The sequence below is a fragment of the Rhinolophus sinicus genome, chromosome 14 (assembly GCF_057876585.1).
Source record: "Rhinolophus sinicus isolate RSI-liver-muscle chromosome 14, RSI-T2T, whole genome shotgun sequence".
Classification (NCBI taxonomy): domain Eukaryota; kingdom Metazoa; phylum Chordata; class Mammalia; order Chiroptera; family Rhinolophidae; genus Rhinolophus; species Rhinolophus sinicus.
The window spans coordinates 185,873,809-185,901,789 of record NC_142514.1 but is presented as its reverse complement, the minus strand read 5'-3'; the positions used below and the strand labels follow the sequence as shown (position 1 = coordinate 185,901,789).

At 55.7% G+C, this 27,981-nt stretch overlaps 1 protein-coding gene across 5 annotated transcripts; it reads right to left on the bottom strand.

The window, feature by feature from the left end:
• Positions 1-180: 180 nt before the first annotated feature.
• Positions 181-27,617, bottom strand: FADD (Fas associated via death domain). Of its 5 annotated transcripts, none has more exons than XR_016018428.1 (10): positions 27,142-27,563; positions 22,939-24,760; positions 17,302-17,403; positions 15,232-16,716; positions 13,142-14,772; positions 10,485-10,530; positions 9,074-9,652; positions 2,923-3,768; positions 1,849-1,947; positions 181-450 (listed from the first exon to the last, which is right to left on the bottom strand). XR_016018428.1 is itself a non-coding variant. In XM_088789774.1 (4 exons), the coding sequence occupies exon 4, from the start codon at positions 12,901-12,903 to the stop codon at positions 11,239-11,241; it is 1,665 nt and encodes a 554-aa protein (XP_088645900.1). In that variant the 5' UTR covers positions 12,904-14,772; positions 15,232-16,716; positions 17,302-17,403; positions 22,939-24,409; the 3' UTR covers positions 10,537-11,238. The 5 variants fall into 5 exon arrangements, 2 of the variants coding, with proteins under 2 accessions (XP_088645900.1, XP_019611173.2); XR_016018429.1 differs by having other exon boundaries at positions 3,386-3,768; XR_016018430.1 differs by lacking the exon at positions 2,923-3,768 and having other exon boundaries at positions 9,552-9,652.
• Positions 27,618-27,981: the final 364 nt, after the last annotated feature.

Genomic DNA, 27,981 nt, shown 5'->3' with positions numbered 1-27,981 from the left:
TTTGCAGCCTGCACTCGAGGATGTGTGGCTAGGAGCTGTGACAACTGTCTTGAGGCCACAAGAAGAGGCACTGCCCACCGTGTTTCCAGGCCAGAATTCCTTCCTGCCATGTTTCAGAAAACTTATGTTTTTCCCAATTCCAAAGAGCGAGAAAAATCGGTCAAGAAATCGAGAAAAAGAGAGAAGCATTATACGTAATTCTCTTTGGAGATTTAAACTTAGCAATCAACAGAAGTGGTTACTGGTTGGAAGGAATCCATTGATCAAGTCCAAAGCAAGGGCAGGAAACGCTGTCACGTGCAGCTGAAGGATGAGGTTGACATTTTGGGAATGGGACGGAAGCACGTGGGACCCAACTGCCACCAAGGGACCAGTCAGTCTTGCGTGTGGCTGCATGCGGCTGGTTGTAAGTGCTTGCTCTTGGCCTTGCCCTGCCAATGGTGAGTCATCCTTGCAAGTCAAATAAATATTAATGAGTTTATACACACAATGTACTTCATACAAACCCTACGAGTGGTGTTCTAAGGAATAAGCAAAGGAAGCACTTAAACTGGCCACTTCAATGTGTGATTCTGTGCAGAGCTATTAAGGTTGCTAAGAGATCTAAATGTTACACTATTTGAATCCCACTCAATAATACTTGCCGGCATTTTCCAGTGTTTGAATATTCACTGGAGGCTATGGTTTTTGGGGAAGCAGATAAAATAGTTTCATCATGGAAAAAGTAACCTCGTGGATAAAGCTTGAGGACATTATGCTCAGTGAAATGAGCCAGCCACAAAATTCCACTCAAAGGAGGTCCCTAAAGTAGTTCAATTCATAGAGACTGGAAGTGGGATGGGGGCGGGGGTGGGGTGGGCTGGGGAGGGACTGAGCGTCTCATGGGGACCGAGTTTCAGTTTGGGAAGATGAAAAAGTTCTGGAGGTGATGGTGGTGACTACGGCAAACGTGCTCAATGCCACTGAGCTGTGCACTTACAATGGTTAAGACGGGAAATTTCATGCTATATATATATATATATATATATATACACACAGATACACACACATATTCCCACAACGGTGAAAAACAACCTGTCGCCCAACTCAGAGAAGCTTTGGACAGACTCCTAAAAACGTGATCAACATCAATGCCAAATAAAAGACATTTTTCTACGTCTGGAATATTTGTCATGAAACAAAGTACGTATAAGATTATCGGAAGGGGCAATGAATGCTTTAAATATGAGATATTTGTGGAATTATCCTTACATTTTCAAAATGATTTTTATTTGGCATTTATTTTTGTTAATCCCTTCTTTTGATGTTTTCTATTCTCATGTGTCTATGTCAGACAGAGGCCATTTTCATGTTATTAAAATATGGAATATTATCAAAATATATTGATTTATAATAAGAAGCCATGCGTTTACATTACTTTTTACTGAAAACCTCTGAACATGCTTCTTGTGGTCACCCATTATTTAAAAACATGTAAACATGGTGTTTGAAAAACACTGAATAATAAGGGTTTGGGGGTATTCCGATTTCTCGCTCCCACTTCTCGAAGATAAACACCTGTTAGAAACGTGGAAAACATGGCTGCTGACATACTGCGGAAAGAAGGTCATGCTGAGAGGCCGTGTCAACGAGCACCCCCCCCCCATGAGGCTGGTTGAGCAGAACAGTAAATGAGTGTGTTGTTTGAGTGTTTAGTTCAATGACCTTTGGCACGTGGGTAATAGCAGTACAACTTGGAAAGACTTTGTCTTTCCTCCTGACTCGTCCTTAAAATCACTTTAACTTTTCCAGATGACATGACCACTGTTAGGTGTTGCAATTTTTATACATTTATACAATGAACATTACCTGTTTTTGTTCATTTATTCAGCAGACACTATAGGGTTGAGTCACTTTCTGCCCGGCACTGGAAATCCATCAGTAAATCAAGACGTCAGAATCCATTGTCTAAGCAGGGAAATAGACACATAAGTAAAAAAAATGGCACCTGCTTTGGAGCAAGTACTATGTGCTGTCGCCAGTGATGGCTCTTCCGATGGGCTCATATCACCTGGACCCCCTAAGTCAAGAGGGAGAGGTGAGGCCACCCATGGCCACAAGGTCCTTTCAGCCCTTCTGCTCTCTGATTACATGGGAAAGGAACTGAGGTTTTCCGGGAGGAGCCAGAGAGAGGTGGACAGACGTGCACTCACAATGGATTAACTGGTGAATCCATTTGTCAAGCTAAGAGCTCTTGCGTGCAATTTGGATCTTTGTGTTGGAGTCTGGTTGTCAACCTTCACTGCCAACACCAAGTTAGCGTGGAATCAAAGTTTTAGCATTTCATGTAAAAAAACTGAAAACGCTGAAAAACTTTTTGTTTGAGATTGGCATGTGTATTAACCTGCTAGGGTGGCTGTCACACAGTCCCCCAGACTGAGGGGCTTAAACCATAGACATTCACTGTCCCCGGTCCTGGAGCCCAAGAGCCAGGTGTCAACAGGGCTGGTTGTCTGAGGCCTCTCTCCTCAGCGTGTAGACGGCCGTCTTCTCCCCATGTCCCCACACGGTGGCCCCTCTGTGTGTGTGTGTCCTGATCTCCTCTTCTTAAAGGACCCCAGTCACAGTGGATGAGGGCCCACCCTAGTGACCTCATTTCACCTTAATCACCCTTTAAAGACCCAGCTCCACACATAGCCACATTCTGAGGTCCTGGGGGTCAGGACTCCAACCTATGAATTTGGGGGATGCAGTACAGCCCATCCCAGGCTCCCTGGGCAGTGTGCTTGGCTGTCTGGGTGCAAATACAGTGTTAGCTGCTTATCTGCCACATGTCCATTTCCAAGGAGTGACAGCTGACTGACCTAAGCTGGAATGGCCGGGCGCACTCAAGGATCACAGAATGCAGCTTACTTCACTGAGAGACTTGTTTTAGAAACGAACCTGAAAACACTCGAGCTGGGAGTCGCCTCTTTCATCTCCGTGTTAAAGTATATTTTCACCACCATGCCCATTTCTTCACGCCACATCAGGGGAGCTGTGAGTTGTCAGGGACAGGAGGCCTTTTTGTGTAACTGGCAGCACAGATCCCTTTACCCTGGCCCTTGGCTTTCTCTAATTGTGTGTATGCGTACCGTGTTCAGGGAGGAACCTGTGGGTTCTCGTGCTTTATAGGTTTTCACACATCGATGCTTAGGACAAGTTCCTTCTTGATGTAGCGTGTGAGTGTAGGTCAGAATAGTTGGGTGGGTCAGAGAGAATGTGAAAAGAAAAATGTTCCCACGCACGAGGGGAGCTTATGTTCCAAGCATGGAGCTTGGCCTGCTCTAGCCATCCCACGTCGGCACCCTCCGCCCTCTTCACCTGCCCCGGGTGCCCTGCTGCCTGCTGCCCTCTCTTGCTGTACCTTCTCCTGGCCCTGGGATGATGAATGGCAGCTCACCGCGTGGCCGGGACGGGATGAGAACGTTGTCACTGGCCCCTCCAGCCCAGCCTTCTCAGAGCCCACTGGTTGTGACTCAGAGCAAAGGAGGGGAAAAGGGGCCTGTTTCTTGGGGAGTGGGGTTTTTTAAATTTGAATTGAAATATTTGGCTCTGAGTAATGCTATCCTTGAAGCAGGCCAGGTGGCAGCAGCCGCTGAGGATCCTGATGAGGCCAAGAAGGCCTGAGGCAGGGCGTGGGGCGCAGCTCGGAGAAGCAGGGCAGTGAAGGAGTTTCCATCTCCTGGGAGAAGCAAGGGTCCCGTCATGTCAAGTGACCAGCCCACACCAATCCAGAGACAGTTCCGACTGCAACACAAAAAAACCACAATTGTGCTGGGAGTGCTGCCACGAGGGATGGATTCCCAGGAACCGATCGACACAGAAGGGCCAGGCCACTCGAAGCCCGGGGTCTGGGAGCCCAGGGTCACAGCCTGTTCATGTTAGTTCACGGTGCTTGGGAGTTTGGCCTTTTCACAGCAGGCAGCATGAGAACGTGTGCAGTCTTTTTACGGGGATCCCCCACAGGTGTCCCGTGGGAAGTCGCAGAGCAGAGCCTTCCCACTGCAGACCAGAACAGGCCCTTCCCCAAGTCTGAGCACAGACAGGGTTCCAGCAGGTGTGGGGGCGGGCGAGGCCGGGAGGCAGGACCCTTCCCTCGGCTGTGGGCGCGGCCGGGGAGCAGTCTGTCCTACTGTCTGTCTCCAGGTGCTCAGGCATCATTTGTGGGGCACTTTCTGCCTACGGAGCCTCCTAGCTGCCCTGTCAAGGTGGCAAGGCCGGAGATAGTGACAGCGCTGCCGCTCTCAACTGCTGTAAGAAGTGAGAAAGGTCTCCATGAGACCAGGTGGAGTAATTCCTTCTTCCTAGCCTGGTTGAGAGCCGCCCTGTGACCCAGACCACCCTGCGGGCTCCTTTGGACCAGGACAAGAAGGGGCTATAGCACCCTTGCAGGACCTCATTCTTTCAGCCCACTATCTCTGGAGGGCCAACAGGAAAGAAGGAACAGGACAGGCAGGTCTTGGGGAGGCGATAAGCCAAGTAATTACCCGCCATTTCTTTAATTGCAAGGTGAGACATGCCCCAGAGGAAAGGACAGGGTGCCAGGAGAACTGACAGCAGTGGCAAACCACACTGGACCAGAGCTAGTCTGATGCGGGAGGGTGGCGGGCCGCAGCGGGGTGCTGTGGGTGGCAGGTGGGGTGGGTGGGGGTGAGGACTGACTGCCCCTACAGGCTCAGCTGCTTCTTAACAGACCTGCACAGGCTCCTGAGGAAGCTTCCAGAAGCCTGGATGAGACCCCTTTTCCTCCATCACATTGAGCAGCAGGGAGAGGCACTGCCAGAAGCACCCCCACTCTTAGGGGGCCCCAAACTTTGGATCGAGCACCCCGATCACTAAGTAACTTTTGAGCACCTTCCTCTCCGTAGTGGGGGAAGTGGCCCCCAAAAGATACGTCCATGTCCTAACCTCTGGGGCCTGGGGCTGCCATCTTTTTTAGATAAGGGTCTTTGCAGATGTGAGGAAGGAACGCAAGGATGTCAAGGGCCCTTCACAGAATGACTGTGTCCTTAGAAAGAGGAGAGACAGACACGGGGAGAGGGCCGTGTGACACAGAGGCAGAGACTATAGTGACGCAGCCATGGGCCCAGGGACACCCAGGCTTTGGGCAACCACAAGAAGCTGGGAGAGGGGACATGGACGCATTCTCCCTCGGAGCCTCTGGAAGGAACCAGCCCTGCCCACACCTTGATTTCGGACTCCTGGCCTCACAGAAATGTGAGACGATGCATTTTGGGTGTTTTAAGAGATCGGTTTGTTTGTTACAGGAAAGCAATACACTCTAATACTCATGTATTTATATATTTATCCATTAAACGTAACAACGCATGTTAATACTCTCTGTACACTCTAAAATCATAAAGCAGCTGGCACGAAGCAAGCGGCGCACAGGAAGAGGGAGCATGAAGACAAAACCTGGGGTCCTGGTTCCCTGCGGGTGGGGTGGCAGGAGGGGCAATTAGTCCTGACGTGATATGTATGAGGTCAGACAATGAAGTTCGTGAACTCACCCTAGAAAAAGTGCTACATACCTCACTGCTGAATATCACTATGGTCACCTTCACAGTACTCTCCTTGGGAAGCTATGCACCGACGCCACACCTAGTCCACCCTTCAAAGCAATTGTGGAACTCTTTCTCTGGAATGGCCATCAGAGCTGTCGTCGTATTACCCTTGATGTCCTGAGTGTCATCAAAATGTCTTCCTTTCAATATTTCCTTTATCTTTGGGTAAAGAAAGAAGTCATTGGGGTCCAGATCAGGTGAGTAGGAAGGGTGTTCCAATACAGTTGTTTGTTTACTGGCTAAAAACTCCCTCACAGACAGTGCCGTGTGAGCTGGTGCATTGTCGTGATGCAAGAGCCATGAATTGTTGGCGAAAAGTTCAGGTCGTCTTTGTCTTTTTCACGCAGCCTTTTCAGCTCTTCCCAATAGTAAACTTGGTTACCTGTTTGTCCCGCTGGTACAAATTCATAATGAATAATCCCTCTGATACCAAAAAAGGTGAGCAACATCGTTGCAGCAAGTTCGCGACCTCAATTGTCAGACCTCGTATTTCCCAAGTGGGCGGTGGTATGTGGATGTCCATTTATTAATATCTTATTATTTTCACCTCTATTCTTTTGTGTGAATGAACTGTTTCATAAAAAAAGGTGTTTTTTTTTTTTAAGGGCACAGGACTCGGGGTCACAGTCTGCACGTCCTGGCGTGTGGCTGGGGGAGGTCTCCCAAGCCTGTGAGCCTCAGTTTGTTCATGTGGTTTTGCAGGGGTAGGTGATGGCGCCACCTCACAGAGGTGGAGACATGGGAGTGCGTGGCGGAGGTGGGTATGACGTGTTGGTCACCCAGGGCCAGGGCTGGGACCCCAGCCAGGAGGGTGGCATCCAGACATGCAGCTGGTCCCTACAGCAGTTCAGTTCTTTTCCAATAAGATACAAAAAGAACGGTCCTTTTGGTCACATAACTTAATACCGTTTTACAATATAACTTACACCTTTGTGTACGCGTAAACCCAGCCACACTGCTTTGGCTTAAAGTTGAGAACGCCAATTGCGCCACTGTCTCCATCCCTGTGGGTGTCTGAGAAGCAGGTTTTCTCCAGCCTCCGACCTGTTTCACACCAGGTGACATTAACTGTAGGAACCGGAAGGTGAGTCGAGCTCTGTGTCCCCGCCCACAGGACGCTTTCTTCCTCACTGTGCTTTCTGTGACTATCTGCAGGTTATGGCCATCGTCTGCAGGATGGCGAAGGCGGCTGGGGCCAGAGAGGCCTTGCACCCACCATGATCCCCCTCCCCCCAGCCCTGTCCGTCAGCCTGCCCTACGTCAGGAAAGCCTGCCCACAGGCATGCTGGCTGAGTCAGGTTGTGTTGTTCCCCGGCTTTCAACACACCTGGAATAAAATGTACAGCTCACTCAGCTCTACTCCTACTGGCCTTCAAACCTGCCAAGCTGGTTCCTGCCTCAGGGCCTTTGCACTGGTTGCTCCTCCTTGCCCAGAACACGGACCTGGCTCTTCACCTGGCTGACATCTCCCAGTCACTGAGTTCTCACGCCATAAAGTCACCTCTTCCGGAGGCCACCCTGCCAGGGAGCCCCATTGGTCCAGCTTGCCTCTTCTGCTCCCTCTGCACAGGAGCTGTGTGCCCTGCTCCTGGCTGGCCTTGGTCCCAGTGGGCAAGGGAGAAGCCAGGAGCCTCAGGCAGTAAAGCTAGGTCCTGGCAGAGGAAGCAGGGAGACAGAACCAGCCCATATCCCCTTCCAGCTACTGCAAGACTCTGGTGTTCTGTGAGGTCAGGTGTGAGCACACAGGGTGGGAAGAAGGCACCATCCCGAGCCTAGGGAAAGCAGGGCGGCTTCCTGGAAGAAGCAACATTAAAGGTAGGACAGAAAAAATGAGTAGGACTGTCACGTGAGGAGAGTGAGGGAAGAAGGTCCAGGCAGAGGGACAAGCCAGGACAAAGGCTCAGGAGGCCATGCAGCCCTTCGACCCAAAGATCCGGGGAACTCAGATTTGCTCTGCCCGAGGGAAGGGGAGCTCTGCAGAAGGAAGAAGGGGGCTCTTCCCTACCAGCCCCTCCTCTGCAGAGGGGCCTCTCCTGCCCCCTTTCCCACGCCCAGTGGTGCCATCGCAGCCCCAGGGGAGAGTGGGAGAGGGCCAGATGCTGCGGCTGCCACCCACCAGCCAAGCAGCAACCTGCCTGGAGATAACAAGCGTCAGTCACTCGTGAGAAAGGTAATGAAGACCGCTAATAAAAACTGAGAAAACCAAACCAGACCAGACCAGAACACCTCACTGCTGGCACCGGTGAGCCAGGAAGAGCTGGCAATGGTTTCTCCTGGGCTTTCGGCTGAACAAAGGCTGTCTGAGACACCAGGTGGAGAGAGAAGAGCTGGGTAGGCTGCTCCTGCTCACAGGGCCCAAGTCCCAGGTCTGGGGGACTCTGCTGGGAGAACACAGAACCGTCGCAGCCACACTGAGGTCTGGAAGCGCCTGTTCTTCTGAGCCTGGAGCTGAGGCTCCTGTCTTGTGCTCTCAGGCGCCCAGGGAGCCCCTGGGCCAGATCCACAGGCCCGGCCAAGACAGCTTCCACAGTCCCCCTGAAATCAGCTGGTGACATTCCAGCCCCTTCGGAGACAAGTGGTCGCAGTCAGTCCAAAGCCGAACACTCTGGGATGCACTGACTCTCTGGAGCTGGACCAGCCAGGTCTGGGTCCTGGCTCTCCAACTTCCTGTGTGACCTTGGCGAGGCGACTTCGCCTCTCTGTGCCTGGTCTCTTTTGCAGGGTAGGGGTGACAACAGTACTCCTGCAGTACTATTACTGCTCCAGTACCCCAGTACTCCTACAGGTGGCCATACGATTCAATTAGGGGGTCCACAGGGGTGAGGTGTGCAGGGTAGCGCCTGGCACGCAGTAAGGGGTCACTCGTCACCAGCAGCAATAGGTGCCTTCCACCCCTTCTGGGCACAGGTGGTGGCCGTTGGGGACAGACGCTCTAAGGCTGCCAGGGCTATGAGTGCCACCGCCCACGGGGGCTGAGTGCCCTGCAGGCCCAGCCTGGGATTTTCAGAAGGGGCCCCGCTAATGTGGCTGAGAATCAGAAGAGACTTTGGGGACCAGGGGTCTTGCCAAGTGAAAATGGAAGTGAAGGAACAGAAATGAAAGCCACAGACGGGAGCAGGCGGCCATCGTCCCCCACGTGGTGTCACTCAGCTGCCTCTGCTCTGTGCCTGGGTCCCTGAGTTGAGAGCTCCCTCCTGGAGGTGTCATTAGTATTGTCATTAGTATTGTCGTTGCTGTTATTCTGGCTTAGTCTTCCTCAAGCAATAGGAAAGAGCAAAGGGGGAGCAGGTAGAGGGAGGGATAGGTTTTGCCCCCCAATGTCTCCACATGCTCCCTCATCATAGGGATGGAAAATGAGGGGGACTAGTATCGGGGTGAACAGCGAGAAGGGGGGCCCCTTTTCCAACACTCGGGACCTTGGACACATCCCACGCCCGCGCTGGCCAGGAGGCCAGACCCCAGTCATCGTTCACTTCACATTCACGCACCGAGTGTCCGCTACCTGCCGGACACTGTCCTGGGGGTGGCAGGTGTCACGGTGAACAAACTCAGGGGAGTGTCCCAAACCTGGAGGGGCTTCCAGTCCTGTGGGAAGAGCTGACAGCATCAGCAAAACTAATACATAAAAACCATGACTTACTCCACTTGCCTGAAAGACGTCTCCGAGGCCAGTGTGTGAAACTTACGAACGAAATTCCGTGCGGCCTGGGTTTTCCCCAAGCATCCCCCCAAAACCACTCTCTTCCTGAAAAGCAGGGCACCCAGCTCAGCACCCGTCTTACTTAACACCCCACAGCATTGACCCTGCCCTCCCAGCTGTGACCAAACCCCTGGCTCCGTTTTAGGGCTCCTCGCCCTGTGGGGACCCCGTAAGCACTAGGACGCCTTAGGGCTCCGTCCGAGGCCCCGTCTCCTCTTCATCTGTACCCCCTGTGCACGCTCATCCTTTCCTGGGGGGTCACTTACCATCTAGAAGCTGACAGCCCCCAAACTAGGTTGCACTGTGTTGTCCCAAATTCATGTCCATGTGGCACCTCGGGATGTGAGCACATTTGGAAGTGGGGTCTCTGCAGATGGAATTAGGCAAAATGAAGTCACACTGGAGGAGGGTGGGGCCTAAAGCCAATGACCAGTGTCCTTATAAGAGGACCGTGTGAGGACACCAGGGAGGCGGCCACGGGCCCCGAGGAGGCAGGGGGTGGATGTCTCCTGAACTTCACACCACGGGCCCCGAGGAGGCAGGGGGTGGATGACGCAGCTGCAAGCTACAGACCCCCAGGATTGCTGGAAACTGCCAAAGCTGGAAGAGGCCGGCGCGACTCTTTCCTTGCACCTGTCCGACTTTGGTCTCCAGAACGGGGGGAGAATAACCATCTGTTGTTTAAGGCGCCCAGTTTGTGGGCGTTTGTTATGGCAGCCCCAGGACAATGTCTCCCATCATGACCTGTCTCCTGAACTTCACACCTGTCTTCTCACCTGCCTGCCAGGCAGCTCCTCTCTCGTGAGATCTGTTCCCACTCTGGGACCCCTCAGCTGGGGGACTGCACCCCTGGCTGCCCAAGTCAGAGCCCAGCGGTCACCCGGGACCCTCCCCGACCCCACCCTGCCACTGCCACCCAATGACTCAGCCGTCTCTGAGCATTCCACCTTCTCACTGGTTTCTGGACACCGAACAGATGCAACCAAGGGCGGCCCTGCAAACTTGATGGGACAGTGGCTGCCCGAACAAACAAAACCCATCTATGAAAGGCATTCCTGGAATAATGGGGGAAACCTGAACGCAGATGGCGCAGCCAATGCCGAGGCTGCTGAACTTCTGCTTAAGGAGGGAACTGTCTTTATTCAGGGAGGTGCAGTGGAAGGGCTCGGGGACAAAGTGTCTCCGTGTCTGCAACTTACTTTCAAACGGTTCAGAAAAGGGGAAGCTGTCTGTCTTGCTGTCCATCTAATGAGAGAATACAAAAGGGGAAATACATTAATGACTGTTGAACCAAGGTGGGCACAGTGTTCACCAGCCGTTCCTTCAACTTTTGGGCAGGGTGGAGAGCTTTCTAATAAAAAGTTCGGGGTGGAATCTTCTGATCCACCCATCCTCCTGGGCCCACTGCCTGCGTACGGCCCTAGACTCCACCCCCTCTCCCGCCTAGGTCATCGCTGCTCCAGCTTTCTAGCTGGCTTCCTGGCACCGTTACTGCTCCCCCTCACCTCCCTCCCACTCCAAGCCATTGTCCACACTGCAGCCAACTGATCTCTCCCAAACCAGAAACTTACCATGACCAGCCTGCTCTTGGGACAAAGTTCAAATTCCTTCAGTGGCCTACGAGGTGCTTTGTTAGCCCTCCAGGCCCGCTCTCCTCTCCACATCAAGGTGAACGCTCCATCTGCATTCCATCACTTCCCTTCCTACCTCCTCTCCTTTACAGGGAACGTCCTTCCCATCTTCACCTGCGTCTTCTGCCTTCAGGGCTCAACTTAGATGCCTCTTTTCTGCAAGGCACATGCCTGCACCATGTGCTCTGGGGTGCACATTTACTCTGTACATGATCTACCAAAGCTAGGATGCTGTACAGTCAGTTCTTTCTGCTGGCATCTGTCCCCCACCTGACAGTGATCTCCACGACAGGAAGGACGGGGACTGTATTGTCATTACCTCCTACCCATCTGGCAGGGGATCTGGCACATTGTGGGTATGCAATAAATAATGGGTGAGTGGATGACTGTATTGGGGCTGGACATGTGGAGGGATGGGTCGATGATGGTGGATGGATGGATGGATGGATGATGGATGGTGGGTAGATAGATGGATAAATGGATGGATAGATGGGTGGGTGGATAAGTGGAAGCACAGATGGGTAGATGGGTCGTTGGCTGGCTGGCTGGGTAATGGGTGGATAAATGGAAGGGTAGAGGCGTAGATGTGTGGATGGATGGATGATGGATGGATGATGGATGATGATGGATGGACAGCCGGGTGGCCGGGTGGATGGATGGATGGTTGGATGGATGAATGGACAGCTGGGTGGCTGGGTGGATGGATGGATGGATGGATGGATGATGGATGATGATGGATGGACAGCCGGGTGGCTGGGTGGATGGATGGATGGTTGGATGGATGAATGGACAGCTGGGTGGCTGGGTGGGTAGGTGGATGGATGGATGGATGGATGGATGGATGGATGGATGGATGGATGGATGATGGATGATGATGGATGGACAGCCGGGTGGCTGGGTGGATGGATGGATGGATGAATGGATGATGGATGATGGATGATGATGGATGGACAGCCGGGTGGCTGGGTGGATGGATGGATGGATGGATGGATGGATGGATGGATGGATGGATGATGGATGATGGATGATATGGATGGACAGCCGGGTGGCTGGGTGGATGGATGGATGGATGGATGGATGGATGGATGATGGATGATATGGATGGACAGCCGGGTGGCTGGGTGGATGGATGGATGGATGGATGGATGGATGATGGATGATGGAAGATGATGGATGGACAGCCGGGTGGCCGGGTGGATGGATGGATGGATGGATGGATGGATGGATGGATGGATGGATGACGGATGATGATGGATGGACAGCCGGGTGGCTGGGTGGATGGATGGATGGATGGATGGATGATGGATGATGGATGATGATGGATGGACAGCCGGGTGGCCGGGTGGATGGGTGGGTGGATGGATGGATGGATGGATGGATGGATGGATGGATGGATGACGGATGATGATGGATGGACAGCCGGGTGGCTGGGTGGATGGATGGATGGATGGATGATGGATGATGGATGATGATGGATGGACAGCCGGGTGGCTGGGTGGATGGATGGATGGATGGATGGATGGATGGATGATGGATGATGGATGATATGGATGGACAGCCGGGTGGCTGGGTGGATGGATGGATGGATGGATGGATGGATGATGGATGATGGATGATGATGGATGGACAGCCAGGTGGCCGGGTGGATGGATGGATGGATGGATGGATGGATGACGGATGATGATGGATGGACAGCCGGGTGGCTGCGTGGCTGGATGGATGGATGGATGGATGGATGGATGGATGGATGATGGATGATGGATGATGATGGATGGACAGCCGGGTGGCTGGGTGGATGGATGGATGGATGGATGGATGGATGGACAGCTGGGTGGATGGATGAAATAGTACAAAGTGCCATGAGGAAACTGGGGTCAGGTTTAACCGCAGGAGGCTTATTCGAGGAGCTGAGGGGGGTAGCGTTTCGGCGATAGCTGCAGTTTAATGAGCGCCTCCTCCTTGCTGGGCCCGACCTGACATTCTCCATTTGTTACCTCCCTTCACCCTCCTGGCCGCCCTTGACTGAGACATCTTCCCCTTTTCTAAGTCTCGCCTCATTGGTTAATATTATTTTAACAACAAAAAAATTAAATAAGCAACCCTTGCATTTGAAACAGCATTTAAAAGGTACGACAGTGTAGACAGTAATAAAAACACACGCTTTCCCCACTGCCGACACCCCAGACCACCGTGGACACAGCAGGAGCTCAGCAAAACGCACTCACCTATTTCACACGAGGAGAAACTGAAGCTCAGAGTTTAAGAACACGCCCAACGTCTCACAGTCTGGACGTCAGCGTGCGTGGTCAGGACGTCTGCGTGCGTGGTCAGGGCGTCAGTGTGCGTGGCCAGGACGTCAGCGTGCGTGGTCAGGGCGTCACCGTGCCTGGTCAGGGCGTCTGCGTGCGTGGTCAGGACGTCTGCGTGCGTGGTCAGGACGTCACCGTGCGTGGCCAGGGCGTCAGCGTGTGTGGTCAGGACGTCTGCGCCCCGTGGCCAGGACGTCTGCGTGCGTGGTCAGGCTCCTCCCACCACAACCGGCCCTGTCACCCAGGGAGCAGGAGTGGGGGGAGGGGGGCAGGCATGGGTGGGCCGGTGGGCGATGGCCCACGAGGCTCAGGGACAGGAAAGTCATGGCGTGTTCCGGGGACGGGATGAACCTGGCCAGTGTGGAGGACGGTGTCAGGGAGCGGGAGCTGACGCTGGCACCGAGGCCTGGGAGGCCAGGCTGGGGAGCAGGCACCGGCCGGCCGGGCCGAGCGGAAGGGCCGCTGTGGTCTCTTCAGAGCCGGGAAGGCAGGGGCTGGTGTCGAAGCCGGGGAGCCGGGTGCTGCCGAGCAGAGCCCCGGCCTCGCAGCCTCAGCTGGGGCGTCTGCGGGGGCGCCCCGGCCTTCCTCACCGACTGCGCGTTGTCACCTCCAGGCCCGCGGGAAGAACCGTCTGCTGCTGGCCGCTGGGCCCCTTGGCGGGCTGAGCTGCTGGCTCGGGGGCAGCGGCCGGAAGGCTGGGCCCGGGCTCGCAGTGGGGCTGCCCACGGGGCGCCGGGAGCAGGCTGTGTCCCGGCGCGGCGCCTCCGGCCTGCGGGGACTGTGGGGCCTGGCACCGCACGGCACTGAGCGACGTGCTGAGATCGTCCTTCCCTTTTCAGTGTCCATCGGTCCTGAGCAAACTGAGATTCAGCCTCAGGCCAACGACGCCTCGTGGGTGGTGGGTTTTTGTTGTTGTTTTTTACCATTTCTCCAAACAAAAAGAGCAGCTTTCAGGTTCAGAGCCTTGAAGGGCAGGGGACTCGATCAATAGTCTCAGAAAATTACTTTTTCACGGCCTTCGTTGTTATAACCACCTCTGCTTACTCCGCGTGATGGTGTTTCGGTCAGTACTTGGCTCGTGGGAAGCCTGTGACATCCCCGGAGCACAGAGGCTTCCGCGACAGCAGCTCATTTCTCTCCCACAAACGCAGCTGCGAGGGAAGCCTGTCAGGGCTGGTAGCGGCTCCGTGGCCCGGGCTCCTTTGATCCTGTCGCCTTCCTCCGCTCGTCATGGTCCCAAATGGCTGCCAGGGCTCCAGCCGTCGCGCTTGCGTTTCAGCCGGAAGGAAGAAGGCGCTGACGTGCACAGCCCTCTCCCTTTACACTTCCAGGAAGTTCCAAATGCCACTTGTGCTCACACGCAGAACTTCATCCAACGGCCACCCCACTTCAAGGGAGGTTGGGAAGCACAGCCTGGATTCTGGGCAGCCGCGCGCTCCGCCAAACATTAGGGGTCTCACGTGAAGCGAGGTGTGAACAGGCACTGGGGGGCTCTAGCCATGTCTGCTTCAGGCTGCTTTCCTCCCCTGACGGAGACATCCACTCTCCTATTTAAAGGTGAGGAAAGAGTCACTAAGGACAAAGCTAAGGAAATGAAAGAACAGGTGGGACATGGCTAAGGCAGAAGCAGCCAGGCTGGCCCTGGGCCCACTGATTCAGGAAGCGAGCTGTGAACACAGAAAAACAAAAGAGGTAACGGAAGCAGCAGGGCGGGGGCAGGTTTCATTTTCAGGATGAGCTCTCAGGCCCAGGTGTGGAGGGGCCTGGAGCAAGAGATGGGAGGCAGGAGCCCGGGAGGACGGAGGACGTCAGTGCTGGTTCCAGAAGAGACAGACAGGGTCCGAGTCAGGCAGGGGAGCTGGGAGCCTGACGCAGGTGGGGCGAGGGGGAAGGCGCATGGCTGTCACGGGGTCTGCTGAGCAAAGCCCACAGGTGATCCTGAGCGAGTGAACAAAGCACTGACTAGGGCGGCACGTGGGGTGAGGGCTCACGTGCCCACCACTGACCTCAGCGCATCCTCCCAGCATGGAAAACCTGTCCCCATCATACAGTGAGAGGAAGCGTCCCCCATGGTGTCCGGCTTGTAAACAGCGGAGCAGAGCCACACGAAGTCCGGCTGCTTCCTGCACCTTTCTGGGCCGTCCTCAGGGCTGTGCCCGATGCCCAGCACAGTGCCAGGCACATGAAGGTTAGCTCGACCGGTGTGCTGCTGAGTGAGTGAGTGAGTGAGTGAGGCTTCTGTGCCCAAACATTCTCCAGCAAGAGTCTCCTGGGACAATACCACCCCTCCCTTCGGCAGGGAGCCCTGGTGGTGGTGGTGGTGGGGCGTTTGATTTTTCCCAAAATAAAAGGGTGTGGGGACCGGAAGTGTGGCTCTCTGTGCTCCACCCCGACTTCTCTGGGCGGGAAGCCAGCAGCCGGGTTTATTTCCAGCGGCAGCCAATGCTTTCAGCAGAGTATTTTTGGAGCACACACAGGCCTTATTTTAGCTCTCGGGGTTGTTCTGTGCTGGCCAGAGATGCCTGGCCACCCATATGCTACCTGTGACTGCCTGCCTGCGGTGAGCTGGGACAATGGCCGTGGGGCAGCGTTCCCTGGGAGCCCCAGGACAGGACGCAAGCGGGCTGGGATGGGCTTCTCCCCACACCAAGCTGGGCCACTTTCTGGGCCCGCTCTGCCTGTCTAGGACTAGAAGATTCTGCAGGGTAGGCCAGCTCTCAGTCTGGCAGTGACGGAAGACTTCTTTCTTCCACCTCCTACCGCGAAGCCCCGGGCCAGTCACCGAACCCCTCGGCACCTGTCTGTTCTTAGCTGTCAAAAGGGGAAAACCACCTCCCTTAACTACAGTTCGAGGTTCCTGGGAGGCTAACACAAAGCACTTTGACAAAAATGGAGCTGCTCTACGCCTTATCAGACACCACATTCTTCCTAAGTGATAACACGGAAGCGGTGAGTGCTTACGAGCGAGGCGTCCCTGCTCAGAATGGGTCCCGGCACTGGGTGCACAGGGCCCTAAGGACTCGGAGCCCAGCTGCAGGGGGGACTCGGGGTGTCACACATAGCCCCAGGCCGTCCTCCTCAGGAGGCTGTGAGCACTGCGCCGCCTTCCAGAGCCCAGACAGGGAACGAGGAAGGTCAATCACACCCCCTCCGTTTATTTTACAAACTGGATGGCGGAGCCTCTTAGATTAACCTGAAAACAGAAAGAAAACCCCAAAACACCAAAAGTCACTCCCAGCCTGGAGGAAGGTGGGGTTTAAATCTAGGGCTCAGCTATCGCATCCAAGCATTCCGTTCGCCCTGGCGGTGACTACCCGCCTTCTTGGGGAAACACCCTCCCTGTCCCCTAAGCTCAGAGTTTGCAGCGTGTGTGTGTGTGTGTGTGTGTGTGTGTGTGTCTGGATTGTCATCTGGGGGCCAGAACCTCATGAGGCCACTGGGAGACTCTGCCACATCCACATGAAAGACAGTCAAGATGGTTCCAGCCTGTCCTAAGCAATTAGATTGGGAGGAACGGGCAATTAGTGACACTTAACAGTTGGGATGGAAGAGTCATCCTGCCTGGGGGGCGGGGGGGGCAATGCCAGGGCTCCACCCAGGACTGACTCACACTCTCTGGGGGCGGGGCCTGGGCTTCTGCAGTTTGAACACATTTCCAGAAGCTTCTTCCTTGGGGGCAAGGTGCTCTGATTCTCCCCCTGGCCAGCTGGCACCCACTCTGTTATCAATCCAGCTCCGTGGACACACCTCCTCGCCCACTGGACACCTTCCACAGACACCAAGGGCCCCCCATTCAAGGTCATCAGAACCGAGCATCCCTTTGTGGGCTGGCCCTGCCCACACCCAGCCCTTGGGTCCCCTTCTCAGGGTGCCACCCCCTCCCCTGGCACCTCCCAGCGCTGCCCCCTCTCTCTTGCCCCACGCACATTTCAGGCCCCAAATACCCTGGAATCTATTCCTGCTGTTCCTGGCATCACCACACACCATCCCAAGCCAGCCGCCACCGTCCCCTACCCTCTCCCCCAGCCTGTTTGCACCCTCTCCCACTAGTCCGTCCACCTCAGCCTGAGCAGCACCTGGGGGATGCCAGTCTGATGTCAGCCTCCACTCTCTGCCTGGACCTCTTCAGAGCCCTCCCCTTGCTCCTGGGACAAAATCACAGTCATGACAGTTTCCAGCTGCAAAACAAAGAAAACAAACTGCAGCCAGGGTTGGCATGGTTGGCGCAGCAAAGCAAGCTGTTCAAAAACAGAGGGTGGCTTGTGGGCCTCAGGGGGACAAGTGCCCCAGGACTCGTGCGCAGGGGCTCCAGGGAACCTTCAAGCTGGCAGTGCCACCAAAAGCCACGAGACCTCTGCTGTGCTGCTCTAGCCCATGCAATGGGCTCGCTTGTGTCACCAGCGTGTGACTCAATGCCCCATCGGGTCCCGGGCCAACTCTGAGCTGCCGGGAGGCAGAGGCTTGGCAGGTGCCTCCGCTCGAGGACAAGTCTCTCAGGTACGTGTTGGCTCAGTGACAGGAGCCTGGAGGCAGAGCGAGTCAATTCAGCCACTCACGATGGTCATCGCTGGGCTCTACTGTCAGCCACACAAATGTCACTGTGAACGTGAGGTAGTGCCAGGAACGAGGCGGACGCGGCTTCACTTGTGTCCTTACCGTCTGCTCTATGAGCAAGTCACCGAATCCTCATGGCACCTTGGAGGTGGGGGCCGGAAGAATCCATTTGCAGACGAGTTCCTTTGCCAACGGCACGTAGCTGCCAAGTGGCAGAGCTGGGATTTGAACCTGGGCGGTCGGCTCCAGAGCCAGGCCTCTGGGATGCCACGCCCGCAGTGGCACTGGTCACTGTCCCTGTTAGTTCTGCCTACTGTTACCCTGTCACTACAGGGTCCCCTTTCTTGGCCACCCGAGCTTGGATCTGTGCTGGAAACGATGAGTTGGTCTCCCAGTCTTGTCAATCCACGTACACTGATTTTTCCCCCCATGGTCTTTGTTTTATGACCTGGGCTACGGACACCATCAGTGGGGTCAGATGACAGAAGTCCCATTTCGTGCCAACAGGACTGGGTGGGCAGCCTGGGTTACACGCTCCCACGTGAGAGATCCAGGGCTGGTTCCCCTGGCAACATCCAGGACCTCAGAAGGTCTCCGGGAACAATCACGTGATCTGAGAGTTTATACCCAGGCAAGCCGTAGAGGTGTAAAGGCAAGTCATAGGAAACATGCAGTGACTTAGGAATAAACAATGACATTTAGTGACTTTACCGTGTGCCACTCTCAAGACACCACACATCTCCCTGAATCTCTCAGCAACCCTGGGAGAGGGAGGGTCCTATCAGGTGAGAAAGGGAGGTTGTGGAGGAGAGGCTGCATTGTGGGGTCCCCCAGCCAGAGGAGGTGAAGTGGGCCGCCCCAGGCTGAGCGCTTTGCTAAGAATCTCCTGAATGAAAGAAAGGGCGGGTGGATGAATGGAGCCTACAGCTCAGAGCGACCAGAGCTAAGAGGTGTGTCCTTTGCACAGGGTATCGACTTTGCCTGGGGAGGGGGACCCAGGGAGACTTGTGGCGATTCAGGGGCTGGGGGCGCCTCCCTGGCTGACCTGCTGGGACCAGGGGCTGTGTCTTGGTCACCGCAGGGCACTCTGGCTGGGGGCCTGGGTGTCGGCGATGGCCTGCCACACCCACCCTGGCACGAACTCCACAGCCTGACTGGCTCGAGTCCAGGGAAAGCGAAGTCCACTGGGGAATCCAAACACCTCAGATGACAAACTTTCGTGCCTGCAGGTAACTCCGGTCCCCACGGGAGCCCTGGGCCCGGCCCTTATTATTGCAGTTTATTCATTCATTCGTTCAGCAAACCCACCGTCAGCCCGGACTCCCAAAGCCTGTGGATGGACAGTGCTGGAAGCAGCAGTAAAGAGGAAGCCGGGGGGTAGGGGGTGGGGGACCACTGTGAGCTGCACCCCCAACTAGATTGAACCAGCTACTTGACTTGGAGCTGACGGGGCCTGGAAAAACACAAATAAATCAAAGTTTAAAACAAAAAAGAGGAAGCCAGGGGTGGGGGCCCTTAGGGCATGAGCCTGCTGGGGGGGGCGGGGGGGGGCGGACCGGCTGCGGGTAGTGGGGTAGGGGGGTCGGGCAAGGCTGCCCTCGGACTGGGGTGGAGGGCCGAGAAGCCGCTTGGGCAGGCTGCTGGGCACCCCTCCTGGGCCTCATGAAGCTGCGGGTCAGGGCTGACCCTGAGGGGCCTGGGCTCCCTGGGAACCCGGTCTCTCCAGCCAGAGATCCCTCTGGGAGAGTCACACACTTACGTTACTTCCACACACACAAATGTAAGGCCCGATCTAAGCTTAGGCTTGTAGGCCTCGTAAGCTGTAAAACATCAGTAAACATACAAATGAGGGAGATACTCCTACAAAATGGATAAGACTTCAATTAATAACGTAATCAAACGGTTTAGTGTTAAGTATGGTTTTTTAATGGGGGTTAAGACATATGTAAGATTTACCCTTTTTTCCATTTTCGTGTCACTGAGCACATTCAGTGTCATGTGACCACCACCACCACCCATCACCGCTCACCTTCCCACACAATAGCTCTGTCCCATCAAACGTGATGATGATGTCATGTGTCTACACTGTCATCAGGCAGGTTTGGGAGGTCAGGAGGCCGTGCACCCGCCTGGAGTCTGGGGTGACTCAAACGGCCCACATTTTTCTATTCAACCCTTTCCAGGAAAGCTGTACCCACATGTCACATGGCTCTCACTCCATGATGACCCCATTCACCCCCTGAATAGGCCTCTGTTCCTTGGTGACAATTAATGTGGTTGGAATACATGTGTGACTCTTGCCACAGTATCTTTAGTCAGACTTAAACACTGAGAGCTTCTTTGATGAAAACGGGTTTCAACTGAAAATTTTCCTGTAGAAGACACGTTCTTCCTTTGCACTAGCAGACGGTTGGTGACAGGCATTTTCACAGAAGCACACGCGACCCCGGCACGCTCGCCTTGCGGGTTCCAGACGCAAGGCACACAGTGATCCCGCGGTTAGAAAGCAGCCAGCAAGACAACTCAGAGTAGTTATCGTGGAAATAAAAACACAACCCCTCAAAATACGTATAGCTTGTGGTTTCTAAGAATCCAGTAGGGGTCTGCAGATGGGGGATGGGTTAGTGGGGGTGGGAGGGGCAGGGAAGAGCAGAGCTGAGGGGAAGGGGTGAGGCTCATTGCGGGGAGAAGGGTGGGGAAGGAGACATGCTGTGAGGTACCCCAGGAGCTGGTGGGTTCCCGTTAGGTTAAGATTAAGTATGGGAGGGCAGGAGGGGCCAGGCAGGGAACTGGGCAGGGATGCCTGCCCCCACAGTGCCCACGTCCTAACCCCAGAAGCTGTGAGCTTGTTTCCTTGTGTGGCAAAAGGTGCTGCCCCTCAGTGCTGACAATACGGGTCTGGGTGCCTCGGGGCGATGTGAGGCACCAGGGACCTGAGAGAGGGGGCCGAGGCCCTGTGCTCCCTGGTGGTTCAGAGAGGAGGGATGTGGACGGGTGCTGGGAGAGGCTGTGCCGGAGTGGCCGGGCGGGCGGGAAGGAAAACCGGGACAGAATTTCATGGAGAGAACAGTCAAGCGGTGTCCAAGGCCCTGAGGTCAAAGAGAAAGGTCAGGAGGTGTCAAGGCCCTGAGGTCAAAGAGAAAGGTCAGGAGGTGTCCAAGGCCCTGAGGTCAAAGAGAAAGGTCAGGAGGTGTCCAAGGCCCTGAGGTCAAAGAGAAAGGTCAGGAGGTGTCCAAGGCCCTGAGGTCAAAGAGAAAGGTCAGGAGGTGTCCAAGGCCCTGAGGTCAAAGAGAAAGGTCAGGAGGTGTCTAAGGCCCCGAGGTTGAACAAGACAGAACAAACGTGTGCACAATGGGCTTGGCAACCTGCAACCTCAGCTAGTGCAGACTGGGGGGTGGTGGTGGGGGTGCTCGGGAGGAAGAGGCAGTGGGTGCAGAACGGTGAGTGAACGGGATGGAGAGGACCTGCCATGACCCCACCCACCCAGTGCTCAGCGACCCTGCAGGTGGGTGACCGCCAGATCCCCGTGTGCGCGTGTCCAGGGAGCGGGGCTGGATAGCGTGGGGCGGGGTGTGAAACTGGGTAACTTGTGGGGGGCAAAAGGCAGGGGGGCTGACCCTTTGGTCCAGGAAACACTTCATCAAACTCCTCTTTATTGGCCTGAAATCTGCACAACACTCTCTCAGAGGAAAAGGGAGTGAGAGCAACACGCGGCCTTAACTCCACCTTTCAAGTAAATCACATGACTTGTCTGCACCTTTACCAGAAACATAAATTTTACATGATTGCAAAACAAACAAAAAACAAAAAGGAACAAGGATTTCCTGTAAAATTGCTATGAGAAATCCTTGGCCAAAACTTAGAGCAGCCCCTACTGAGGGCCTGTTAATTGATCCTGTCCTCGGGGCTCAGCACCCATTATGTGGCAATTGTATCTGTCCCAGGAGAGGTTATGAAAAGCTCCAGAACACTCCGCCTTGAAGTAGCGGTAGGGAAATGCTGTGTGCAGGTCAGTTCAGAAGTGAGAGGAGGAAGGGACATCTCAGGACCACAGGCTCAAGCGTTCTGAGGCCATAGAGAGCAGCCTTCTGACAGACCTCGGGTGGCATTGCACTGCTTGCTGTTAAGGAACCTGAGAAGCCAGTTACCACAGATTTGGGCAAACACTTATAATGGCCCCTGTGCAAGGTGGCAGAGCCACAGGGAGCGGCCCAAGATTCGAACCCAGGTCAGACTCGAAAGCCACATGCTCCACTGCTCTAGGGACACTCCCCGCACAACAGTCCAGGTTACCAAAAACCCCACCATAGAAGACGTGGCGAGTGCAGAGTATAAACAACCGCCGTAAGAGTGATGGTTCTCAAACGCTCGCTGTGTGTACTTCCACATCTAGTGCCCATATAAGCATTTGGGCTGTTGGTACACCCTGTGTGCACATTTAATATGCGTTCCCTTGTTTCACAAAGCTGGGGACACTGCTTCCAGAGGCCAGGCCGCCTGGACAGGTGGATGCGGCTATCGGGCTCCGACCCCCATCTCCTGGGGGCAGTTTCTCCTGCAAGTTGACCCCACACTCCAGCTTTAAGCTGGTGGCACTCCTCACCCACTCCGGGCCCTGGAAGTAGACACCTGCCGGGCCCAGCACAGGATGGGGGCACTTCCTCACTCATCTCCTTTCCTGGGTCTTGTAACCCAAGGTCTAGGCTTGTGCCGGTGAGATGAGGTCACACGGCAGGTCACGGTCACGGGAGGCTGCTCCCAGGTCCCGGCTCCTCCCTGCTCAGCACACGGCAGCATCTGCTCTCTGCAAGTCCTGGGATGGCAGTGCCTGAGCAGGCCGTGCCTCACCACACATGGGAGTGATGGGGTGCAGGGTGAGCAGGCACAGCTGGGGACCGAGCCCTGGCTAATTCCGGGCACAGTGTTGTCAAAGCCTGTCAGAGCACCTGCTGTGATGGAGGGTCAGGGGTCTCTCCAGCTATGACCAGCATGCAGGGGGAGGTTGGGTGCTGTCAGGATGTTAGGTAGTCCCAGGTTAGCAGCTTTTGCCATAAACCATAAGGGAATGGCAGACATCTGAATTCTGCCCCTGCTCAAAAAATACGGACGTTTCCCAGAAGACCTACTTCCCGAAGCTACCCATCCACCAAGCCACTCACGTTTATAGATGGTGGGGAAGTGTCTCATCCACAGAACGAGCCCCGACCCGAGGCTTGAAGAGGCAGGTGCTTCTGGCCGGCGGGGGCCCTGCAGTGCGTCGGGCCACAGCATCGGGCCTGAACGCGGCCTAGGCTGGCACCGCCTGGAACCTGTGATGAACCAGTTAACACTGTGCTCCAGCCAGGCTTTCGGGGTCTCCAGGACAGTGCCACCTCTGTCCCGTGTGCTGCCCCGGCCCCGGCTCCCAGCAGTTCCCCGCATCAGGAAGTCTATCTGCAAAGGTGCAGCGGGGCTCAAAGGCCGGCTCCACAGCTTCGCGGGGACAGTGCGGCTAGAATCTTAGCAACCCAAGGTCAAGACAGTGTGGCAGGACATCCCAGCACGTGTGGCTTTCCCAAGGCCACAGCTGGAAGGCCGGGAAAGGGGCAGACACTTGGTTCCCTGCTTCTTGGTGGCCACGGCCCAAGCTGGCACAAGCTGCCCTGGCAGATGGGTGTGCTGAGGTCACCTCCCCCGCTGGAAGTCAGTGCAGCAGCAGGAAACCCCCCACCCATGATGAGCTGCACCAGAGACTGAAATCACCTGCCAGGGGACTTCTGAGAATATGTGCACTGGAACCATCGACGGGAATGGAAAATTCTGTAATATGGAGGGCTGTGCTGGAGAGGCGTTTGCTTTGCCAAGGTTACCTTAGAAGCTGGAAGGAAGGCTGCTTTTTCAAATTACAGGATTTAGCTCCTGTGCCAATTCTGTTATCACAGAGAGTTTGACACAAGATAGGAACAAACTGTGGAATCACAGGAATTATAACACGTTCAGCAACTGACACTTCCAGAGGGCACTTCTGAGCATTTGACAGGCATTACCTTGGAGGAGACCTAACTCACTCAGGGCCGAGGGCTGGGGCATGGGTGTGGCAGGCCCCCAAGGCCAGGTCAGGGCTCTTCTCACCCCGCGCCACGTGCCTTGGCCAACTGCAGCCTCTGACCAACTGTGGGGGTGGCAGAACGACCCAGTGTGGGCTCTGGGGCCAGAGAGCGTTTGCTTCCAAGCCCAGCTCTGCTATTTGTATCCCACTTTCCCTCCAGCTCCTTAACTGTGCTCTTTTCCTCCCCTGTAGGATCGTAATGGTAAGAACTGCTCATTTTCACAGATTTCTTCTGCGTGCTGACATGGTTCTGAAACGTCCTCCCGTAGGAACTCATTTAATGGGGACACGACCATCCGGACAGAGGTCACCATGAGGAATGAACGGAGGCATGTGCAGGATGCCCAAGCCCCGCCTGGCACAGAGAGTCGCCGCCTACATGCCAGCTTTCACAGAGAAGTCAGTCTGGCCGAGCGCTGGGGTCCCTCCCCCAGGCTCACAAAGGGCTGGCACCGGAAGGCACCCGGTCAACCTCAGTGGATGGAACCAACATTCCAACTGCGCCGATGCCCTCGGTCCCCCAGGAGAGCAGCCGGGGCATCAGAAGGCTGTCGAGGAGGGCACATCTGAGGCCCACGACATCTGGGACAGACTGCTGCTCCCAGTGTGCCCGCTGCTCTGGAGGGCCCGGGCCTGCTGACGCTCCTCCACGAGGTCTGCCACCAGGTTCAGCTGGCACGCCCTGAGCACCGCCACCAGGTGTGACACTGTCGCGTCCTCTCGCTGGGCGTTCTTCCAGACTCGCAGCGACTCCCTCACCTGTTCTGTCAGGTTTCGGGGATACTTCACCTCGATGGCATCGATCTTGCTGTCTGACACTCTGAGCTGACGAGCCAGCCTTCTCCAGTCCCTCCCCACATGTTCAGAGATGACGTCAAACGCTGCCTGCAGGTCTGGGGACGGAAAGAACACAATGATTTACCAGGTTTGGAGGCTCTCTAGGAGCCAGGTACCCCCATATTCTCCGACGGGCTTCTCCGTGCTGACCCAAGTGCTGCGTACACAGAGGTCCTCTTGCAGAGGCTGAAATCACCCGTAGCAGAGGGGCTGGGAGGTCACAGAAGGATCAAGAGTGGCCTCTAACCCTACCCCAGCCAACCCCAGCCCAAAACACTACCCAAGAGCTGGGCCTGCTGAAGACTGATGGCTGCGGAGGCTGTAGTGGGGGCTGAGGGACGGGCTGGGAGTTTCCAGAAGGACACAGGTTGCTCCCCTGCCATCCTGAATGGTGGTCACTAAAAGGATGTGTCCGTGCCGAATCCTGGACCGTGAATGTTAACTTGCTTAGAAAAGGGTCTCTGAAGATGTGATAAAGCTGAGGATCTGGAGATGAGGTCATTCTGCGTTATCCAAAGGTCCCCGAACTAGTGACAAGTGTCTTTAGGAGACAGACACTCACAGAGAGGCCGTGTGACCATGGAGGCAGAGACTGGAGGGGTGTGACCACAGCCCAGGGACACCTGGCACCCCAGAAGCCAGAAGAGCCTCCGGAAGAAGCGTGGCCCTGTGACACCTGGATTTCTGAAGGTGGTTCCAGAACAGTCAATCAACTTCCGTTGCTTTAAGCCTCCAAGTCTGTGGATGGCAGCCCCGGAACCTAACACATACCCCGATTCTCATTTTGGAAGCTGCCCTGACTGACCAGCAGTCTTTGGCCCATGGCGACCATGTCCTCATCTGCTGAAATCACCACTGAGATGAGCGATCTGGGCACTACAGACCATGAAAAGCTGTTTCTGGAATGCGAAGAGGAGAAAGGACAAACGCTGCTTGGAGGTCTCCTGCAAATGTGTATCTCCAGCTACAAACCCCCGAGACACATGTCAGCCTGGGTGCCATCCCCGCCAGCCCTGACAGCCCTGTGAGGTGGTCACTTGTCATTATGACCATTGGCACAGGTGAGGAAACTGAGGCATACAGCTGGGCAATGGCAGACCACGATGGGAAACCCTGACGTGTGATGCCAGAGCCCTTCTAACCGTAATGTGAAATTGTCTTCTGTAAAAGAGTGACACACATTGCTCCGTATCAAGCCACACACACCTGCTGTTCACCTTCCGGTGTACTTTCCTCCAACATACAGTAACTACATAAATAAAAACACGCACAGCACATACAAATCTAAACTGCTATCTATAATTTGTGGACTGCCTTTTAAAAGTATATTTTTATATCAGCGTTCTCCCCCAGTGAATAGCCCCGAAAATGTGATTTTCCTATGTTCCGTCTATAGTTTGTCTAGCACTGTGTGTGTGTGTGTGTGTGCGTGTGTGTCTGCTTTCAGGCGGAGCTGCGCTGTCCAGCTTGCCACCAAGAAACACCCGCCCTTATGGAGTGGTACCTGTGGTGTCACGTTTATATCCTCTTTGGTTCAGTGACTGAACGACCATTTCCAGGCCACAGCCTGAAGCCTGTGACGGGTGCCCCCAAAGCACTTCCCAGCCCCCTCCCCAGGCTCTGAGAACACAGGGGTGTGGCTGGGAAACGCTGCTGTACTCAGGTCTCCCTTTTACTCCTGGAAGCCTCTGCAAGCCACAGGCTAGGGTGGAAGCCGGGGGTGCCGGAGAGGAGGGTAGGAAGCCAGTACAGAGTGGATTTGATGAGGGGGGCAGTTTAGTGGCTAAAACCACCCCCCCAAGGCCACACTGCCTGGGTTCAATCCGAGCTCCGTTAGTTACTGACTATGCGAGTCACTTAACATCCCTCTGAGCCACGGTCCTCTCATCGTCAAGAGTGAAATAGTAACAGACAACAGTATGTAACTAACGGGGTTACTGTGCGGAGAAGACAGGCCGCGCGCTCACACAGCAGCGGGCACCGCGCCCAGGACGCCTTCTCACTGTCTGTCCTCGCGCTGTGGTGTGAAGGGCGCAGGCCGGACACACTCCCGGAGGCACAAGGGCACCTTCCGCCCCACCTTCCGCGCCCACCCTGCCCCACCCAGGGGTAGTTTCTAATTTACGTGTGGGGAGTGGGGTGGTGGAGAAAACACTGAGGGGGGGGGTGTCCATGTTCTGTCATCGAGGGAGAGTTAATGTTCTGAGTTTTGATTCTCCCACCTGCAGAGTGGGCAGGCCACCTGTCTCCCAGGGTTGTTTAGGGGAAACTCACGCAAACGACACCTGGGCAAGGTTTGCTACCCGGCAGACTGGCTCTGCCTTCCTGGGGCCCCCGCCCCCGACTCCTGCCCCCGTCTCGGGCCCTGGCCCCGTTCTGTCCCCGACCCACCTCTCCCCACCGCCGTGCTCCGCTCTGGCCCCTGGCCCGCGCCCACCTTGCTCCTCGGGCGCGGCCCCGCTCGTGGCGCCCGCGTCGAAGTCGTCCAGGAGCCGCAGCAGGTCTTGGCGCCGCAGGGAGGCGAGCAGCTCGCGCAGCAGCTCGGTGCGCTCGGGGTCCAGCTCGTTCTGCTCCAGCAGCACCGAGAAGAGGTCGAGGCCGCTCTGCACGCGCTCCAGCTTCCTCTTGCTCACGCGACGCTGGCACAGAAACTTGAGGTCGGTGAGCTCGCTGCTCGACAGGCCGGCCGACACCGAGTGCAGCAGCACCAGGAACGGGTCCATGGCGCAGGGCGACGGCGACCTGCGCGCGCGGCGGGACCCGGGCCAAGCCTTCCGCGCGCGCCCCCCGCCCCGGCCCGCCGCCCGCTCAGCAGCCCGTGCCCCCGGGACCCCACAGCCCCGGTTTCCTCCTTATGCGCCCCGGACCTAGGCCCCACTACCGGAAGTCCACTCAGGGGCCCATTCGTCCGGCATCTCGCGACAACTCCGGGTCCCGCGCATGCGCTCCGAGTCCGACCGTTGCCGTTTCCGCCCGGGAGGCGCGGAGCCGCCGCCAGGGGGCGCCTCAGACAGGCCGGCGGCGCGGGGCTGGAATGGCCTCTGCGCCTGCGCCCCGCGCTCCCTCGTGGTGGGAACGTCTGGCCTTGAGGGGTCCCGAGATCCCTAAGCGCCGGCTGGGACTGCGGGCCTGCGTTTCCTGTGGAATGTTGCACAGCGGATGTCGATAATAAATGCACTTCTGATTAACATTTGTGATAATGCATGTCCTTTAGTGCCCCCTGTACACCTGTTTGTGGAGAAAAAATACTCAAGAGTTTTATTTAGGTATTAATGTT